Source organism: Prenolepis imparis, unplaced genomic scaffold, assembly GCF_030444845.1.
Source record: "Prenolepis imparis isolate NDT839.2.m4 unplaced genomic scaffold, iyPreImpa1.0 SCAF_5, whole genome shotgun sequence".
In the NCBI taxonomy this organism is placed as follows: domain Eukaryota; kingdom Metazoa; phylum Arthropoda; class Insecta; order Hymenoptera; family Formicidae; genus Prenolepis; species Prenolepis imparis.
This window is the reverse complement of record NW_028141163.1, coordinates 9,620,733-9,643,398: the sequence shown is the minus strand read 5'-3', so window position 1 is coordinate 9,643,398 and position 22,666 is coordinate 9,620,733. Positions and strand designations below refer to the sequence as shown.

At 29.2% G+C, this 22,666-nt stretch overlaps 1 protein-coding gene across 10 annotated transcripts in view; it reads left to right on the top strand.

Annotated features, from left to right (window-relative positions):
- Positions 1 to 22,666, top strand: part of Fhos (Formin homology 2 domain containing) — a 164,656-nt gene that overhangs the window by 23,996 nt on the left and 117,994 nt on the right. For 2 of the 10 annotated variants that reach the window (XM_083039229.1, XM_083039233.1), the window contains exons 1-2: positions 3,554 to 3,805; positions 7,863 to 8,217. The exons of 5 other annotated variants lie outside the window; for them this stretch is intronic. In XM_083039229.1, coding sequence (XP_082895355.1) covers positions 8,047 to 8,217 — 171 coding nt within the window. In that variant the 5' untranslated portion in view covers positions 3,554 to 3,805; positions 7,863 to 8,046. Of the gene's footprint in view, positions 1 to 3,553; positions 3,806 to 3,852; positions 3,993 to 7,862; positions 8,218 to 22,666 lie in introns of those variants that run through there. 3 more of the 10 variants (XM_083039230.1, XM_083039228.1, XM_083039232.1) reach the window with 3 other exon arrangements.

The following is a 22,666-nucleotide window of genomic DNA, read 5'->3' as shown; positions in this document are numbered from 1 at the left end:
TAAACAGAAAACTAGAAAAAACAAATTGATTAAAGTTTCTTGTTGTATTAAATAAAATATAATAAATAATAATAAAATAATAATAAATAATAATAATATTAAATTAAAAAGAACAGTAATTCTTTTAAGAGTGTTTAAAAAGTACTCTTTTTTAATTTACACAGCTACATTGTTTTTTAGATTATTTCTTAATTACTTTTATTTGGCATTTAAGCTCTTGTAAAAATAAGCACCCCAAAAAAAGAAAGCGAAAGGAATATATTTGAATTATAATATTTTTTTATAATGAAGTTATCAGTATAACAACTTTTCTTGCTTTGCTCAAAGTATTGTATAAATATTCTCTGAAATAGATATAACAAATTTGCTTACGAGTTTCATGTCAAAAAAATGCAAGAACATGCCTTTTTTATGTCTTTTCCTTTTTAAAAATTATGCATTTATTCATATTTATTATTTCAATACTCCTGCTTTTGATACCCTTGTCGATATAGTCGTACGTAGACGATGGATAGCTCGGCATGACTACACTAAAAAAGTTAACAAAGACCTACGAGAGAATGGATGAGATCAAGAGGTGTGAAAGTATGCGCGACATTATTGTTTCTCGCGAGGGATGCACGAAAGAGCTTCTTGCTACCCTACTACACTTCTTTTTGTATTGCACACAAAGCAGAATTAACAATAGAGTCTTGTTTATTGAGTGCATACTTTGTTCTTCGTATATTGCGTCTCGCTTAATAATTACTCACTATGACGTCGTCGCAATTTTCATTAAAATTCAAAGATCCAGTTTTACTACAATAGAATTTATAAATTATACAAATTATTAGAATAATGCAAATAAATAGTCTGTTTATTTTTCTGTTTATTTTTTTGTCTATGTGTGTGATAAGAAAAACATTAAAAATAATTTTTATATGTCTTTTGCGTATATTTCGTTAACAATATTCTATTATATTATATAATGATATTCTGGATCTGTGTGTGTGTGTGTATTAGAGAGGAATATATATATTAAAATTTATAAATAGAAAACATAAATTACAAATTAACCGCAAATTAAGATATATATATATATATATATATATATATATATATATATATTAATTTGCGATTAATTTACAATTTATGTTGCAATGTAAATGCAATTTAGTAAAACAAAAAGATTCGTAATTAGTTTATTACTGCGCTCGATCGTTATGCAAAAGTCACTTATATTTTGTCGCTATTATGAGTTGGCAGCTTTAGTATCCTCCTTCACAATAAACCCTCCATCACGTTTCTATGGGCTCAGCAACCCCTTTTGTGCTATTTGAGCCCTCCTATGGGAACTCGTTTGTATTAGTACATAGTCGATAATACGTATAGCCGTGCTTATGGTTTCATGTCATATATTTCGCTGGACGTTTATTTTTTCACCACACAATATTGTCATTTCAGCCATTCTCTGTTTGCTTTCTCTTCGGCAGATTATTATCCTTTGTAACTTTTGAATCATTTTTTATTTTTATTTTAGCCATTACTATATATTATATCAACTATATTAACTTTTTTTATATATATTCTATATGTATATAAACATGAACTAATTAGTATTGGAAAAATTATAGCGTTCAATAACAATCTTTAAATATATCGATTAAACGTTCTTATTATTAAAAGCTTTATTTAATTTAAAACTTCTGAATATATTTATGGTATATGAAAATTATATGTAGATTCAAAACTATAATTTTTAAATTTTAACAGGCTAAAAAGTATCAAAAGCGGATAATAGTGTGTTAATTTCAAGAAAGATTTTTTATTGAAATTGATTAGCTGTGCACAAATTTTCTTTTTGTTACGATGTTAAGTAATTAAAATATAAATCTCAATTTTCCTTGAAACTTTTATTAGTTATGCACAGAGCACAAATAATTGTTGGTTCAATATTAAATAATTAAAATAGAAATCTCATTTTGCGCGAGATTTTTATTTTAATAAATCCTCTTGATCTTCTCTAAAGAAATGTAGGCGAGAAAAATATCGAGGTGAGGGGAATTTATTAAAATAAAATCTTAAATTGAGATTTATATTTTAGTTACTTAACATCGTAAAAAAAGAAAATTTGTGCATAGCTATCATCTGCGTTTGTCTCTTACCAGTCCATTAACATTTAAAAATTATAGTTTTAAATATACATATAATTAAATCTACATATAATTTCTAGTTGAAATTGTTCAACGTTTATGTGAGAGCTTTACTAAATTCTTAATTAAAAAAAACTACACTGAGAGAATTTTCTTTTAGAATTTACTATGAAATTTATGGTAATTGTAGGACAATATGGTATAAAAAGAATTTTATGAGAATTTCTCTGATTAATATTTATCACAATAAAAATAATAGTATCTATCTATCTATCACAATAAAATATAAAATATGTTTGATTAATTTTATTAAACTGCATAGTAAAATTAATCAAACATATTTTATATTATATTATGATAGATATTATTATTTTTATTGTGATAAATATTATTATTTTTATTGTGATAAATATTAATCAAAGAAATTCTCATAAAATTCGTTCCATATTGTCCCACGATTACCATAATTTTCAGGGTAAATTCTAAGAGAAAATTCTTTCTGTGTATAATCATTTAAAAATGTAATATAATCTTAAATTTTTCAAAATATATTATAATTAAATTTTTTAAAACTTGTTCATTATGTATATAAAACATTTAAAATCTTAGGAAAATTATCTGTAGAATCTGTTTCAAAGTATAGCGCATTCTACATATATAAACAATGAATAGTTCTTTAAATAAACAAAGAGTTTAAAAGACTTCTTTACATCGTACAAAATATTAAAATAAAGATTCAACATTCATATTAGGAAAAGGACAAGATAATGAAAGTAATATTATCAAATGATATTTCCTACAACTCTATGATAACCTCTTTATCGAGAACGAGAATGCATTGAATGATTGAAGAAGCGTAGAATAGGAGCATTTATTATTATAATTCTCAACAATTTCAAATATATATGTAAATGTATAAAAATCGTAGACTTACAGTTTTTGAAGATCGTATTCAAATTATACACCAAAACACAAATTAAACACACAAACATAGACGTAAATTTTAAATAAACTAAAAGAGTTTAAAAGACTTCTTTACATCGTACAAAATATTAAAATAAAGATTGAACATTTATTAGGAAAAGGACAAGATAATGAAAATAATATTATCAAACGATATTTCCTACAACTCTAGGATAACCTTATCGAGAACGAGAATGCATTGAATGACTGAAGAAGCGTAGAATAGGAGCATTTATTATAAATTCTCAACAATTTCAAATATATATGCGAATGTATCAAAATCGTGGACTTACAGTTTTTCAAGATCGTATTCAAATTAAACACCAAAACACAAATTAAACACACAAACATCGACGTACGATCGGGCGCGGGTAGAGGGGAACGGAGGGAATTTAGCCGCGCGGCGGCGGCACCGTCGTTGCAGGCGACAGGTGTCCGCGGCAGCGTTCAGTGTCGCGATGGCCGTGCGAGAGGTAAGGTGTGTTGTTGCGCGTCGCGTATAAACATACGTGTTATACTAACCTTAGCTCCATTCCGCGTCGCGTCCGTTCGTCTTCTCTTCCTCTACGGCTTCCGCGGGTGTGTTTTTTGTTTTTCCTCGTATTCCGCGGATTCGCGCACGTGCGCTTCCAATCACGCGCGGAAGAGGTGCGCGTGTTTCCATTCATCGAGACGGCGGCGGAAGCGGAAGTGCGCGTGTCGACCCAAAGGTGAGTGTCTTCCTTCTCGCGCAGACTCCGCGCTCTGAAGTTGTCGCAAAGCGCGCGCGCTTTCATTTCGCGCGTCGCAGGGTGGCGGACCTGATCGTTACCCGCCTTTCGTTCTCGCTTTGTAGAGATCTCTCTGTGCGTTAGAGATAAAAGCTGAGCGGAACTCGCAGATATTTCGACAGTTTCGGTAAGCATGTTCGATAATTGCGATAATGAGTAAACGATAAAAGGCAGCACGTAGGAATCCGCACTGATATTTCTTGAATTAGATCACGCGGACTTCTAATACGTTAGGTTAGTCTCCATTTGGAGGCACTGCAGATATCACAAAGAAAATATGAATTGTATAAAGATAATTATTTATAATGATGATAAAAAGCAAATATAGATAATGTTTCTTTAAAATATTGTCAAAAATTATTGATAAAAATACTGTTGAGCCTGATTCTATGCTTTTTTATTAGTAATTTTATATCTTAAAGAATTTTTAAGCAATAATTATCGAAGTAATTATTGTGTGAATTTATAAATAGAATATCGTAGATTGTTTGACAAAAGAAGAAAGAGATACACTTCATGTAAAATTAGAATACTTTACGTTTGATATAAAAGATATACATTTGATAGATAATCTTTTATTTTCGTTACAAAGCATGTATTTCATGCTTCGAAGTATGCTCATAAATATTTTTTTGTCAGTGTTGTCATGTATAACCTATTTGATGGAAATACATGTACATAACCGACTTTTCAATAGCAGAGATATTTCTTGCTATGAAATGGAACGTAGAAATATTATTGTTTATATAAATTATTGTTTGGAAAGTTCAATATAATGATCAAAAAATAAAATATTTTATTTTTTGATATATAAACTGAAACTGATTTCAAAAATATATTATCTTATATTTGTGATCAAAATGAGATATAGAGATTGTAAATAAACTGATCAATTTCAATCTTTCAGTTTCCAATTATACGTATCAATAATCGCGACTCATTTGATCGAAATATTTTCACGTGAATATTACATGGTCGGTTTGCGTCTGGATCAGTAATTTTCTAGAATGTCACACATCTCGCGACTGGTTCTGTCGTTAAATCGCTCTGCTGCTGAAAAATATTATTTATTTCGGAGGTTAGTTAGCGCGTACAGACGATAGGTCCGGTTCACGTTCACTGCTCCGTCACGCTTTTTTTCAGTCGTTCACCTTCGGCTGTGTCTTGTGCGAAATTTTCGCGTGATCGTCGACGATGTAACTCGCTTGGAAACAGACACGTTATTGGATTTGCTCGAAAAGTCGTTTATCATCTTCTTCTAGCGATTTGTAGCTTTGAGTGGCAGTTCACTAATATTTCTGTATTTTTGGTTTAATATTAGAAAAGAGAATTATATATATATTATAATAGAATTAAATCATATATTAAAGATATCTACAAACATCGAGACATCATCAATATTATCAATATAAATCTAACATATTTCAAAACAAAATGTTTAAAAATTTATGTGTTATTTTTAGAGATTCGAACGTTATAAAAGAAAATATTTAAAAAATGCGGTATATGCGTATTAAAAATGTAAAATGTACTGAGAGAACTTTCTCTTAGAATTTACCCTGAAAATCATGGTAATCGTGGGATAATATGGTATGGAAAGAATTTTATGAGAACTTTTCTGATTAATATTTATCACAATAAAAATAATAATACCTATCACAATAAAATATAAAACATTGTGATAGATATTATTATTTTTATTGTGATAAATATTAATCAAAGAAATTCTCATATTGTCCCACGATTACTATGATTTTCAGGATAAATTTTAAGAGAAAATTCTTTCTGTGTAACATTTAAAAATAATCGGGAAATGCGACTAAAATAACATGACACTTCGAAAGACAGATTTATTGATTCAGGCGAGTTTGGGAATCCTCGAGAGTTCGATCTCTCGCATCGCGATTGCATCTTGATCATGAATCTTTTGTCGACCACAACCATGTACATTCGTATGGCGCAGACTCGTTTTCCCTTCTAACTCTCCCTCTTCTCCTCGACATCTCCCCTTCACTCTCTTTCTTTCTATTTATCAATATATTTCTCTCTTTTCGTTCATTTCTCTTTCTTTGTTTCCTCCTAGGTTTCTCTTTCTCTCTTTACATACTCGCCCATTCTTTACCTGTCCTTTCTTCATCTCTTCCTTCATTTCTTTCTTCAGTTGGAAGAAGAGAAGGTTCATTTGCGAATAAGAACAATGCAAAGAGACGAGATGACGAGACAGATCGGCACGTACTAATAATGACAGCTCGCGATTTTATTTTGCACTTGGCGCCGATTTTCTTATGAGTTTACAATGTAAGAAAATCCATTATGCATGAATAAAGATTATATTTGTACATAGACGCCGAGAGCATAATTCGATTTCCATTGCTCAAGTAAAAAGAATACAAAATAATGTTGACTCTGATTTTTTTTTATATAATCTTTTCTTTATCGAGTCTTTATCTGATTAAAAAATAGCAGGATACTCACACACATACAATGCTTCCATATTATTTTCAAATTTATTATTACTGGCTCATAAAATAAGACAGTCTTTAACTAAAACCCGCAGTCGATAGTAATATTTTCTTCATTTTAGTATATTTATAGAAGAAAAAGACTGTTTCTTGTAACGTAACATTTTCATGCTAGAAATGGTGCATAGTAACGTGATAGCATAAATATGTGAAAACCGGTATAGCGAAGCGCTTTTTCCTAAGTTTGTTGCAAGTTCTTCCCGCGCATCTCCGGTATAATCGCGACATGTTGCAGCGAAGATCGTAGCTGGGGATTTAGATTTTTGAAGTTCGATCAACTACAAACAAGTTTCTACTACATCGAGTAGCTACAACATTCCACTACGTCGAACTTTGTGTAAGGTCTATTAACAGATGTATAAATGTGGTACTAATAGGATAATGGTTTGGTAGTCAAAATAATTTTCACAGTTATATATAAATTTTGCGAGAATATTATATCTATATAATTTAGAAAATAATTTTTAGATTTTTTTTAATTTTAGGAGAGTAAAAAGGAGAAAAGCTTATTTTTAATTTTCAAATTATTTTGAAAAATCTAATGATCGAAATATCTAATTATTTACAAGCTTGAATATAAGAGAAATAATATAATAATAATTAGAATTATCTAAATTTAGAATAAAATTATTAACTAAGAAATTATAAAAAAATTTATTATATTTTTATATATTCTTTAAATAAAAAGGATATATAAAAATACATAATAAATTTTTAATTTGTTAAATATGAAAATCTCGAACGCGCGGATGAGAATATTTTCGTTGATTTTCTGCTTTGACTTAATAAATCGATAAGCGAGTGAAAGGAAACTTGAAGGTCAATGACCGCCTGAAAACGAAGTGGTTACCGATTGCATTAACGATGATAACTGCAATCCTAGATTATTATGATTCTAACATTGCCACTTTCACGGGTACTTAATACGTGTTCTCTCTGTCGCGATTCCTACGTGTGCCTAAGAATCTTTCTATGATTGGCAGATTGCTCGGAAAATGAAAACAAGTAGATAGACAGATTTATAGTTCGATAAATATACGAGTTGTCTCAAGTTATCTAGATCTTTATTGAGGAAAATAATAACGTGTAGAATAATAAAAACAATGCTGAAAAGTTCGAACACGCTGTCATGCTTTATCTGAATTTCAATTAAGAAGTTCTGAACAGGCAGATATTTTTCGTGATTTATGAACAACATTTTCTCGGCTAGTAAGTTATAAATTATTCAGCTTTTGTTAAAAGAAACTCTGTTCTGATAAAATAACATTGTGCATATTCAGAAACATATATAAAAATATATATTTCAATTTTAAGGAAGAAAATTTGGAAAAAATCTCGAATTGTGTTTAGACTTCGAGCAATTTGTCATTCATATATTGACGCGTTTCGAGATCTCATTGTCAGCGAGGACTAAAGGCGAGCGCAATCAGCAGCGAATAGAAGACAGGGAGTTAAGGAATATTTTCTCGTTTCAGCCGCCGGATCGAATCGAAATAAATCGGCCGAATACGAAGCGCATTGCGTGAGTGTGTCACAGCGTGCGCACACGATTTTTGTGCGCACGTGAAAGGGGGTCGGGGTGGTGGGGTGGTGAATTTTATCTTCTTTTCGGGAGATCAAGAATTGCGAAGTTTCGGCCGGTCCCGCTGGCGGGAAGAAATGTATCGCCAGATGTTCTTCACATGTCAAGTGCAATATCTCAACGACGTCGACCCGTTCAGTTATCCAACCCTTTATCCTGTTAATCCTCCCGATCACACCTTCAGCGCGACCTTGCCGTTAATCAACCAGCTCGCTGCCGTGCATCGGCTTCTTCAGGCGCCACACAGGGTAAGTCATTTTATTTTCGGTCTATTAATATTTCAACGATCTGGGACGGCATTAAACGAGTGCCTGAAATGCAAATACATTTCACAGAAACATTCGTCTAAATATCTTTCTTCGATTTTCTAATGTATTTTAACATTAAAAAACATGTATATAAAAAACACGTATTTTTATATTCTCAAAATGCAGAAATGATAAAATTAAAAACATTCTGTGCTCCAATATCGGCGAGAGTAAGATATATGTAAAAAAGAAAAGTTATAAAATAGTTTCGCGATATTAAAAACGTTTATAACAATCTAGTTAAATCTTACAAAATAAATTTCAAACTGTTAACTTGAAAATGTTTAAAAATTAAGACTAAAACTTTTTAAATTTTAATTGTACATTTTTTACGAAGTATATACGATGTTTGCCTTTCGTAACTTTTGAATTCAAATATTTTAGATAAAAGCTTTGCAAATTAATTAGATTGCTCAGGCATTAATTCAACCGCTTAGCATTAATGAGTTAAGTTTTCGTTCTACGAAACTCTTCACTTTTTCTTCTTTCTTGTCTTTCGATTACTTAATGAAGAACTTACTCAAGGGAATACAAATCAAGATATTGAGAACGTAAACTTTATTATGAGTGAGATTGTAAAGAAAAAGATGTAAATTGTAATCAAAGAGTTAATTATTTCTTTTTAAATATTATTTATCATTTCGTGGATTTTATATTTTAATTAATTTCACATGTTGCGTACAAGTACAGATTCCGTTTTATAATACGAAATTACTTAATTAGCTAATTGCTGTAGCAAAGTGTCTAAGCATCTTTAAAATATTGTAGTTTTAGAATACAATACTCAGCATGTATTAAACTATATTTACCACGAATTGCCGTTATCGAAGAATTTCGTTATATAGCACCAATACGTGCGAATTGAATTTAATATTATTATGTATTTTATTATTTATGATTTAATTATTATATATCTATTATTAATATAGATTTATATATCTATTATTAATAGATTTATATATCTATTATTAATAGATTTATTATATCTATTATTAATAGATTTATTATATGTAATATTGTTATTATATATATTTTGCGTGATATACGCATAAAGATCTTTTTATCAATCAGGAAATTCTTTTATTCATATGAATTATATTTTGTTATCACTTCATATAACATCGGATTATTATGTGAAGTTGAAGACAAAGTATAAATGTTTTTTTATCTATTAATAAGAAAACTACGGACATACATTTGTTTCTTGAACATATAAAATTGCGCTTTAAAATATCACTTTTCTTGCGATATTTGCATGTCAAAATAGTTACAAATTTTGTGGTTAACTCAGTAATTTCGCTTCAGAATTCTATTGATATCATCACATTTTTTTAACTTTATCTTTATGATCACATGTTTGTTTCATTACAACTGACAATGAGATGTTTTACCATCAAATCTTGAGCATTTTTTGTGCCAGATCGTGTACGAAATTTTACGTGTGAAAGTATTTATATAACTTTCACGCATATGATATTCAAATTATAAAATTATACACATAATATAAAATAGATAGATTTTTTAAATCATTGTGCGATACCAAATAATTCTATAAAATTGCTAATTCTTTTTTTATAGAATAATAAGTTATATATAAATTGAAACGAACAAACGAAATAAGTAATTTTAATATAAAAGTGATAAAATTGACTTTTGAAGTATATAATTAGAGAGTTTAACCATTTGAGTAAATTGGATATAAATTTTTATATAATAGTATATTTTTATAATAGTATATTATTGATACAATAATATGCTATTACATTAAATTAAACTGATATTTATAGAAATATTTAAAAAATATATAATTTTTAAAAGCGGTTTAGCATATTGTGTAGCTAGTCTATCTTTTCTCTTAAGATAACATATCTTAAGAGACTTAAAAAAACATTTTATTTTAACATGATATGCTTGATCGTTACAATTTATTAACATTTTGAGGTTCTTATATTTTCAAGTCTTATTAATAGAACGCATTCAATGCAATTGGAAATTTAAAAATATAAATTTAAAATACGAAGGTAGAGAATACAATTTACTATTATCCAGTACGTTTTATTCATTGTTCGTAGAACCGCGTATTAGGTTCATCCTTTAAAATTTATTACATTAAGAGTTTACCGATATCGAAGCTGCACAGTCGTTCACTCGTTAAAATAACTACAAAGTAACTACTATAAATTGGCGTTATTAAAATTATCTAGGGATATATTCTCGGCATTATACTTTATGGGAACTACTGCAAACATATTATAACTTTTGAACACGTTTTTTATATGAATTGTGTTTAGATGGTCCTTCTAGTCAAATATTCTTCTAGAATATTAATCGACATTCAAAGAACATTGCATAGTCATAGCTACATTTTTCAAAGTGGAATTTAACAAAGAAATATAAAGGAAAGAATATAAAGGAAAGAAAGCTTAGTGTAAAAATAATATTTTAATAACTTTCGAGCTTGTTTTTAATTTATCATTAAATGATGAAAAACGAATATTATACATAAAATATTAAAAGTTTTTAATCTTTATTGCTGTTAAAAGCAATTTTATACTCATAAGAACTCTTATACTAATGAGAAATTTATGCAAATTTGAAGTTATCTTTTTTCGGGTTAACGTCGCATTAATTGCATGGTACTTGTTACATGTATTTGTGAATAACAGAGTAGCAAACAATGAATGTGAGACTATGCAGCGCGACATAAGCATTGCTCGTATAATTTCGCTCGCAAATAATTTGCGAAGTACTAGAGAAATTGGAGAACAAAATATAATCTTTCAGTTTCAATCCTAACTTCTATAATCCATGTAATATGCTTGTTCTTTTATAAGCTAAGTAACAAAAGACATGTATTGTTGCACAATGTTCTGACATTTGTCTCAAGCTTTTGATTTACATAATCTTTCTTTTGTTGAAACTATATACTGGGATATATAAAACAACAGTATTATTTTATTTATTAATAATTATTAATTTTATTAATAATTTTATTAATAATTATTATATTTTGATGAATTAAGAGCTTTGAATGCAAAATCTTATTATTCAGATATAATTTTAAATAGGAAACTTAATTTCTCTCTCTTTCTCTCTCTCTCTCTCTCTCTCTCTCTCTCTCTCAGATCTATTTAACAAAATATTTAATAATGAAATTGGTATTTACCAAAATTTTGGTCGAGAAAATTATATATTCGTGAGCTGATACATTGTTGAAATTATTACGCAAATCTCACGGGACATCATGTCTACCAGTTACACATTGTGGCACGTGCCTCCTTTGTTTGCTTCATCATCGTTTCTGGGACGGTCCCTTCAAAGCCACCACTATTGTACGTGTGTATAGCTAAATACTATTGCATCGTCACTTAAACCTCAACCGGCTACCTTCCTGACTGTATATACTCTGACCTAATTGTGCTAGCCTGTCATAACGTTCTCCAGAGCAGTTCTAGCAATGCAATCCTTTCGTGTTGGTCGTATTCGCGAAATTCGCTTTGGATGATTATATTTCAGCGGAAGTTTGCGATTGTTTTGTTGCTAATTATAATTAGTTTATAAGTCTTGATCTAATTTTGCTTGAATATCTTATCAAGAAACATTACATTGTTGTTTTTGTATGAAAAACTAAATCTTTTTTAGAATACCATATATTATTTAGGCATAATATAAAAGTAAAATTATAAATATTTTTTTAAAACAGATTTTTATTTTGAAATTAACGCAGTTAATGCAATATTATATTAATAAAACGATAAAAAAAATTAATTTAGATATCTGATATTAGCTATCGATATTTCGATAAATTATATAACGACGAACGTTATTACGGAAGATTAACTGAATAATAGGCGTGTAACGAATCAACGTGATATAAGTAGAGACCGTGTAACACTTTAATTCTCTCTCGCATCTCCTCTTCCTTGTACCTTGAAGGTTTGAACGACCCGTGAAATGTCTGCCGGCCCTCGTCGGACCCTTCGGCAGTTCGCCGATGTAACGGTACATTTCAGAGCATTACTCTCTCTCTCTTACAGAGAAAGAATAAAAAGTTCGTTTACGGCTTGGGTATTATATACCTATAGGTATTTCTGGCCAATGTACCGGTTATCTCGAGAGGACACAGTGGCGAGTTCTTGCAGAGTAACTCCTTTACTACTCGTCCTTCAATTTCGAATCGTGTGTCTGATCATCCCGTCTGAGTATTTTTATAGGCGCGAGACTTAAATCTTACTTTAAATCATATGAATTTTTAAGTGTCTAGAATATATTATATTTTTCATAATATATATCACTTATGAGCTAATGTCTCAATTAATTTAATTGCAATAAAATAACTTTTTAAAATATACGACGAAGGAGATAAAGATGCAAATTTATTTTAGTTGTAAATAAATAATTAAAATTCTAAATTATTTATGGAAAACATTTGAATACATTTTTATTTACATTTACTAAACAAATTTTTTAATTTTCTAAGAATTATTTTTATCAGCCTTTAAGTTATTGTTATACATATGTTTATTTTAGATACGCAATGAAAATGTTATACTGCACACGATATACATTCTGAGAAATTAATGTTTCTTTATCTCTTTTTTGTTCTATTTTCCTTTTATAAATCTCAAATTAAATTATTATTAATATATAATGATTTAATTATATATATACATATATATAAATACATTTTGAGGAAATGAAAGCATTAAATATTATTAAAAAACATTTTTAAAAATTATTTGAAAGTAAAATCTTCAAGAAATTGCTAATTGGAATAAAATTATTTCAACATTAACAATTTACTTTAATGCGTAATAACTATCGAAATTGTCTCTTTCTCACCTCATCTCACATTCAGACAAGGTGCGATTAATTTTACGGGCCATCTCCTGCTATTTCACTTAATGTCACAGAAACGCGCGGCTAAGTTTTATGAGAAACGGAGCGCTCTTTCGGATGAAAATCGCGCGATTAATTTTTTTTCTTTCCTCTCGCTATTGAATGGCAATGGAGAGAATTACGATTTCGATTTATGGGCGACGTTACACTCCACAGCCTTAGAAATTTCGGTTTTATGACCGCGCGGCTTATCCTCCGCCACTGGCAATGGACTGCGAAGTGTAACCACCGTCGTTGTCAGGCCATCGAATAACGATATCACAAAGAAAAAAAAAACAAATCACGGGGGGAACACGAAACTTTTTTAAACGAGCTCTGATATCGTTGCGGTATCGAGAATCTGTTGAGAGATTAGCCGAATTCAACGGAACGTATCATTGATAACCGATTCTGTGCCGCCGGTTAATATTATCGCTGCAGAAAAATTCATTAATCATATCGGGCTTGAGCTATTTTGCAGCTGAGATAATTTGCAGATCACATTTGGGAACGTGGGTCGAAGATCAAAGAGTTTTAACATCGCACAAATTATATTATTTATAATAGTGCTATTTCTATAATTTTTTTACATGGTAATTAAAACTCTCACTTATTATATATTCATTTAAGATTATGAAACATACTGCAGTATTTGATTAGATTAATAATATCATTGAATTAATAAAATAAAATTTAACTACAAAAATGTTGATTCAACAGTATTTTTTTCTCAGTGTAGAGATAAAAAATAATAAAAATGGAAGGAATGTTGTACTAATATATAGATAAAGGGAAAAAATTGAAAGGATCGAGACATTTTAGCGAGGAATGAAATTAAGATAAAACAGTAAAGAAAAGAATGTAGCAATAAAAAGATATTTGTTTTAAACTGCTTATATACAAACGAGCATAGATGCACGAATCGTCGAATAAAGTCACGTTTGTGGGATCTAAAGCCGCGAGAGAACCGTGAGTAACTTTTCTCGTAGCTCGCTTTTCCTAGCTTTGCCACATCCGAACTCGCACGTAGAGAGTTAACTTGTCGGAAAGCAAACGGACGAAAATGTTGCGTTTATCTTTGACCACGCGGAAACGAGGCAGAAAAGTTTCCAGGGTAACGAAGAAAAAGTAATTTGTGATAAAATAGCATTTTCGATTTCAACAAGTTAAAATGTAAATCTCGCGGAAGAATTGTAGCTTGCGATTGTGGTGATGAAACAATTTTACAAAGCTTTACTGGTAAAAACAAAAGTGGACAAATATTATTAAAATTAATTTTATGTACAATAAAAAAATATGTGTTTGACACTTTATAGATTATAAAATGTTTTACTTCTTTTTATATTAAAAAATTTTTTTTTTATATATAGATATATATATATTTTATCAAGAAACACATTTTATTATAAAATTAAATTAGCTAAACATATCTCACAGTATACATTTAGCTTCTCGCAATACTTGAGCGTAGTGTGTGTGTAAAGAAAAAGAAAAATAATTTTATTAAATTGCATAGATATACGAAGATTAATTAGAGTTAGTTTAGATTTTATAGATAACGCTTAACGATTTTTAATGTAAATAAAAGGTCGAGGGAAGTTGTCTGTATAGAGAGAGATTGCATGTGAGTACATAAAATATAATTAATTTAAGAAGGCGCGTACTCTTTGAATTTATGTATCTACAGGTCTATCTATCTCATCTATAACGAATGAGTCACGCCTTTCCCGCGTTGTGAGGAAATTTGCGATTTCCGTTATATTCTTCACAGAAATATACTTAAGGAATATAATAGATAAATCATTTGTTTCGAAAATAGTATGCTTTTTTAATCATATTACACTAGGAATGTTGGCATCAACTTGGTTCCGTATTTAAATTTGTCATATTACAATCTCGTTTATATGTTTCCCGAAGAATTCTCTTCTTTTTCTCTCTTTTCTCTCTCTTGTTATAATAAATCTCGATAAAAATTCGATAAAATGTTATTGCTTGTGCATATATATTCAAGTAAAATATAAATAAACAAATAAATATATTTTCTTATTAATAAGAATAGAATTTTTAAAATGAAAGATGAGAGATTTGGCTCAATGTTGAAGAAGATAGAGATGAGTATTTAATTATTTATTGTTACAACGCGTAAATTTTCAAATAATTCGTATAATTATTTAGTGTATTTTTTAATTATAAAACAGATATTTTTAATAGAACTTTATTGTTAGATATACATGTCTATGTTATGCATATTCAGCAAAAATATAATTTTATGTAACATGTAATTTTTTAATTAATTTTATGTGCTAGATTTAAAAAGAAAACATTATTAACGCAATCTTTGCACAAATATAGAAATATTTTTAATGCTTGAGTATATTATGAATAAATTAATAATATATCATACATATATGATATCTATTGTATAATAATAAAATATTTCGAATATTGCAAGAGAAAAGGAGAGAGAAAGAGAGAAGAAATTAATGTACAAATTTTTTATTAACAATTTATTCTTCGAGTTTCGTGGCATTTGATGTTTCAACGTTTAGGTTTTTACAATTTTGATAGTGAATCATAACGTTTATATCGCGTTCCCGTTTGAGACTCGAGAGTCATCTGAGATAGACGGTCCCTTCCAACTAACTCACCTACCTACCTGCCTATCTCCTCGGCTACAGTCAGCTGGCTTTCGTAGTTATAGGCAAGAAGAGAGTGGTACAGACCTCTTTGTTGCATTCTGCCACGAACGCTCTTGTGTGCACGAGAACGTTGGCAGTGTCCAGTTTCATTGACGAGCGGCGCCGTAATTCTCGACTGAGCGCTGGAATTTGTTTTAAAGGTATGCGATGTGCACAAGGAACGAATTTATAATTCCACCCACCGCGCCGGGATGATACACCCACAATCGGGATGGAATCTTCGTGTTGCATGTATTTTCATCTTCCAGCTCGTGTCAAACAACGGATTAGAGATCGAGTGTTTCTCCGCGCAAAGATATCGTTTTTAGATTAGATCATGAAGTAGATAGAAACCCGCGGGGTAAAAAGTTCTCTTATCAAACTCTCGTTCAAACACTGTCGCTGTAGTATATTAGTCGGTTTTATAGATCTTAAACCCCATAAATCTTAAGCTTCATAAATTATTGTAAATTATTAAAAAATTTAATTTTCGAATAATTAGATGAAATTGAAATAATAATAATTAAAAACTTCGTTAAAATTATAAAGATGAAATCTTGAAATAAATTTGTAAAAACTAAAATTTTTAGAAAATAAGATAAATGTTGACATAACAATATCACTTTACCTTTGACATAGATTGTTGAGAGTCATATTTTACAAATCATATGTGTAAGTTAATGTTAACATTTATTATTGAATTTCAATATTATTGAAAATAATGTCTAATATCCAAAATCTGTTAATTCAAACTGTAGAATTTCTTAATTCTATAATCATTATAAAATTTAAAAGTTGTGAAATACTGGGTCTATGCAATTTTAAAATCCACAGAATATAAAATTGCAACAGAGAATTTATAACAAACACGCAAAAGAAGACAACGAAAGAAAATATTTAATAGATTTATTCTGTTTCTCTAATATTCATATTTAAAAAATTAATTTAAAAATAGTTAAAAAATAAAAAAAAGAATTGCGGCAAATCTTAAATATCTTCTATATTTTATATATCTTAGAAAAAAATTAGCTATACCAGTAATTTATGAAGCTTTAATCTACAATCTATGATAACAATCACATATAATTTTGTTGTTTAATTTAATTAATAAGCATAATCTTGTATTAATCCGATAAACTGAACCGATATTGGGAAACTTCAGAAAGAACCAAAGAAATTTTTTTGAGATGATCTCACCTTAAAGGCCGTTCATGAATGTCGCTAAAAATTCTCGTCCCGGTGGCTAAAAGGATGACATCCAAGGCAGATCAGAATGCAGAAGGAGGAAAAAAAAGCAAGAGATGCTGGGATGGGACGAGAAAGGTTTTGCTTTTCGAGTGCAACGATCCGTGCGACCGTCCGAACGATAAAGGCGTTACGGCATTATACTCATATATTTTGAGAGTAAGGAATTAATATTCATGAATCGTGACGAGAGAGCGAGCGAGATACGGCTATGCAAAGAGATGATGGACAGGTTACGATCGAAATAAATGCGGTCGAGGGGACCGTTTCGAAAATGATTGCAAATTACAGATTTTCGTGCAGGGCACTCGGGTGGCATTTACATTATTGCCGTGGCTGTTTGCGACCTTATTCGCGCGATGCTATACGGTATCTGGGGATCAATGACCCTTCTTTCCAACTGGCACTTCCGGAAGATATTATTTCCGAAACGGCGTAATGTTTCAAATCGCGGCTGCATTTACATAATCGCGTCATAAATCTTTCGATTTTGTTACTTCGCGTATTTTTCTCATCTTTAATGTTGAATTTTGTTGTACATTTCGACATTTTCGTTAGACGATACAACAATCGCAGATAATTAAATTTCTTTTCTCATAATTAGATTTATAAGAATTTTTATTATCGCGATAGGCAGAATTGTTTGAAAGTTGAATTATATGAATCTGCATTATTCGCTTTGTCCTTTCCTTTATATCTAACTAACGAGAAATAGACTATTTAGAGTCTGTTAGTTAGATATTACTTATCAGAATCTAAGACTTTTTTTGAATCTTTTTTTATATTTTATAACCATTTGAATATTACAATAAAGTAATTTTATTTATATTAATCTATATGAGAATAATAAAAATAATAAGAATATCTATAACAACAATAAGAAGTTACTCTTGTAATTTAAATTTAAAATTAATATTAATTGATGTTAGCGACTAATTGGCACTTACAAAAACTAATAATAAGTCATCTTTATTTGATTGAAGTTAATATTACTTCTATACGGTTCTCAAATATTATTTCAAAATGCAGAAATGCGAAGGATCTATAATTAAATTTGCAGGAATTTGTACTGCAAATTAGAAATCTTCCTAGAATATATGAGTTTCCTATTAAAAATTCAAAGTTCTTTAGAGCACATAATCTGAAATCTGTGGGCTAAGTGTATTCATCCTCTTTAAAATGTAATTTTATACGTATCCTAAAATGTTTGCCTACACTCGCAATCTACATTCTCATTAAGTAACACATCTTTTTCGGAAAGAGATTTACATATAGCTTTATATTTATTTAAGTAAAAATTAAAAATTTAAGAAAAATTTAAAATTTAAAAGAACATAATAGAATGCGACTATAACAATCACTTTATCAATTTTATTATAATTGCCATACATTTTCGTAAAATCACGAAAAGTTTGTGTGATAATTTGATATTTTATTAGCACATTGCGAAACGTACGCAATAAATAATATTTTCCGGCAATAAAGTCGCTATTTCCGAATTTCACGGCTTTGCGAACGCTTTATACGCGGTTGTAAGACGGAGCTAACTTCTTTCTGACGTACTCCTCCGCGAAGCATTTCTGAAAAGCATAGCTTACATTTTGGAGGAAGTCTTGAAAACATTTACATAATCGTTATACGTAACTAAATTCCAGCACGAATCATCCGCGAATGTGAGATTCAGGCCACTCAGAGAAAATAACGCCAGTTTTTAATTATACATTTTGTTGAACTCTAGTTATATATAACTCTAGTTATTAAAATGTTTATTATTATAAAAATAAGAAATATTAAAAGTTAGATTTTTAAAAATATTTAAATATATTTTTATGCACACATACATGCATGTGTGAAATTTGTTATATATATTTTACTGATTTATAAAATTTTATAATGAAACTTTGCCATACGTAGAAATATTATATACAAGTTGTTACTGTTGTGAAGTTTTCATGTAGTCAAACTTGTTTCTAAAGATCTTTTTGTTCCTTCATGAGAATACTTAACGTGAATTAAAAATTCTTTTTTAAATATATATTTTGTTGAACTATTTGGATTAGAAATTGTTTAATAATTTATTTTAAATGTGTCCATCACAAAATTATTTTCGATTTATCTTCTTTTCTTTTGACATCTAAAAGATAGTATATACTTATTTGCGGAATCTTACGGAACTCTTACAGTATCCAAAAATAGATAAATCGCGAGATTGCTTTAAACTGTTCAGTATAAGAAGATTATTGCTAGATAAAAAACCCGTAAAAATTGTTTTACAATCTCTTTCGACATTTTCGTAATTTTTGAGCGCTTTAAAAATCATCTTTATTAACGTTCTTCACTTTATATCGCGAAACGCACGCGGAAAGTAAAAATAGTCATCGTGAAAATTTCCAATAACTTGCGAAATTTCGTCTATTCGCACAATAGGCGATGTCAGTTGACGACTATGTATGTGAGAGAGAGAAATACATATTTCTCACGTTATATCTTTCCTTTTCTCCTTTGCTTGGCGCTCGTGTGTCCAGCCTGGGAATTTTCGATCCGTGAATTCTGCGCGAGTCAAGAACATTGAGAGATTTATTCTCGCAATAAAGAGAAGCTTAAGATGTATCCTAAAAACTTGCAATATTATTTCCGCGTTTACCTGTGTTTATAAATTAGGAAAATAGTTAATGCATATAGTCGCAGATTCTCGCCTCTTGAATGTAAAATACAATTTATTTTATGTAAGAAGCTTTTCTCATTAAATTTTTTATCTCTTTGTGTGGATAAGGAATGGCTAGAACACAGTTACTTACATTAATCTTTCACGTATTTTATATTTTTTAAATTCTGATTTGGGGAATCATTACATTGGAATCTTAAAAAATATGTAATATTTTAAACAATACATGCTTTTTAAACAAAATAATAAAAAAATAACATTGCATATAAAATGTACATACAGTTTCATATTTCAACATTATTTCAGAAAATCTCTTGAAATATATTTTGTCAGATTATACGTATTGAGATTAGATATTATAATAGTACAACACAAATCAGCGTGTATTTGCGCCGTTTGGCAACGAGAAGACATCTTTATATTGCTTCGATAACAATCGATACTGTATCATTCTATTCCTACGTCTGCCAGCTGTACTGGAACGATAAATTCGCGTGCCGTCGTGCACCTCGAAGTTTCACGACAATACAGGCGAATCTCGTTGTGAATTTTTCGTTATGCGCGTCGTATTGCGATACGCGAGACGTCGTTTACAACGATGGAATGAGATAGATCTCGAACGAATGGACTCCATATAACTGGTTTATGTCTCGAGGGCAAAGTTCTCTCTGCGAGTAAATGCAAGCACGCATAAAAGCGCGACGTCCTGATATATTCTGCGTCTCTATGTGAATGTAATTTATATACGCAAAATTTGAAATAAAATGCGACATCATTACGCTTTCCAAAAAAATATGCAAATATTTTTGTCTTTTGGCTAGTTCAATAACAAATCGCGAACAAATAAATATTTCCAACTTAAAATTTTTAATAAAATTTTTGAAGTTTAAGTGGCAAGAATGTAATTTTGCAATTTTTAAGAAAAGATAATACATTAAAATTATCATTAAAAATGTCTAATTTATCAAGAAATTTATATGTTAAAAAAATTAATAAAATGACGAAAAGAAGATAATTCTGTTATACGTATATATTTTAATATAAATCCGCGTGTATCGAAATAAAACGTTTAAAATGCCGTCACGAAGCAGTAGACAATATAACATTGATAACAATGTTACGATATTGACGTCATAAGACTAATAAAATTTCCATTCTGTTAAACGATGACTCCAGATGCGCCGCAGATTCATCTTCATCGATTTGATTCTTTGAAACATTGAATGCGAAGGTTATTTTATTAATCTATCGACTGGATGAGCACTTGAAAAAAGGTCGACAGATCCATCTGAATCGAACAATTTAATCGGATAATAGCACGATAATTAAATACGTATTGACAACATGTCCTTCATTTTATCTCATTCTCACACACTAATGTTCTTTCACTAATGATAATGATTTCTAAACTAATTGGGTTGGGTACACGGCATTTGATAATAAAGAGTTCTCAATTCTTGATGAAATAGATTTTATCTGAAACAGAAACTTTTATTCTATTTTTTATCTCTTATAAATATTGTGATGATAATAAGTTAATTAGGTAATTAGTAGACTATATTAATTTTAATTAAATCAATATATACATATAAAATTAATAACACCGATTTCTACACATATTAATATTTGAAATTGTTTTCAAAGTTTGTAAGGTGTGCACTTGTAAGCATTTATTTCTTTTATATTGATTTTATATGAAATGTATATAATGATAATAAAAACCAAATATGCTAAAATATATATTAATATAAAATTTTAATATTAAATTTTTTTACTGCATAAAATAGTTAAAAATAAAGTATTTTTTGAAGACTAAACTAAATTTTGGAAACAATGTGAAGAGAATTTATATTGTTTTCCACAACTTTAAATTATATAAAATTTTAATTTTTGAAGTTTTTAATCATCACAATATTTTAAAGATAAGAAAATATCTAGAACCAATAATTTTTTTTTTTAATTTGTGATTGAGAAAATGCATAGTTTCCGAGACAATCTTCTATTTTTTTGTGTATTTCATAAAAAAGAAAAAAAATATTCAAAAATGTAATAAGAGTAATAAGATTATGTATGGAGGGGGGGGGGGGGGATGATTAATATAAGAGGTGCAAATGTGTTTTTTTTCCGAAAAAAACCGTGGACACACAATACATACATATTTAAAATGCAGTCACCGCGCAATTTCATTTTCATATTATATTGTGAATTTTCCTATTTTTCTGTACACGCGGTTTAGGCATCAACAAAAGTAATGATTTATTCACTTTGCCGATCATACATCGAAAAAAAGTCAAAAACAGTTAAAATGCATATTTGTGAGTGTATATGGTTACTGCGCAATTTCACTTCCATTATATGCTGCGCATTTTTATATTTTTCTCCGCGTGCAAACATCTCGTATCACTTCCATCTGTATGCTGATCAAACAGCATCACCAATTTTAACTATATTTTTCGTTACTATCTGAAAGCGTTAGGTATGAGTTATATTTCGTATATGTACATACAGTGTGTGTATATATTTTTTTAAATTATTGATTTTTTGATAAAATCAGACTGTGATATTCTTACTGAATTTTTTATAAAATTTTAATATAATTTACATATAAAATTTTATTATTCTCTCTCATTACAAGTTTTTGCAATACAAATTTTATTATGATTCAAAATAAATTTTGCTTAAAATTATAAATGCGCATAAATTATATAATGCGCATACCAATGAAGGATTTATATTACGTGCTTTATAAAATTGTTCGTTACATTATTGATTTTCCAAATCTCCTGAACTATAAAAAGTATTTAAGTTCTAACAATTGCTGAAGAATTATTAAATAATTCTACAGTGGCTATATGTACAATTGGAAATGATTTCAAGACACGCGTATAACACAAATCCAAAGATCGACACACATCGATATACA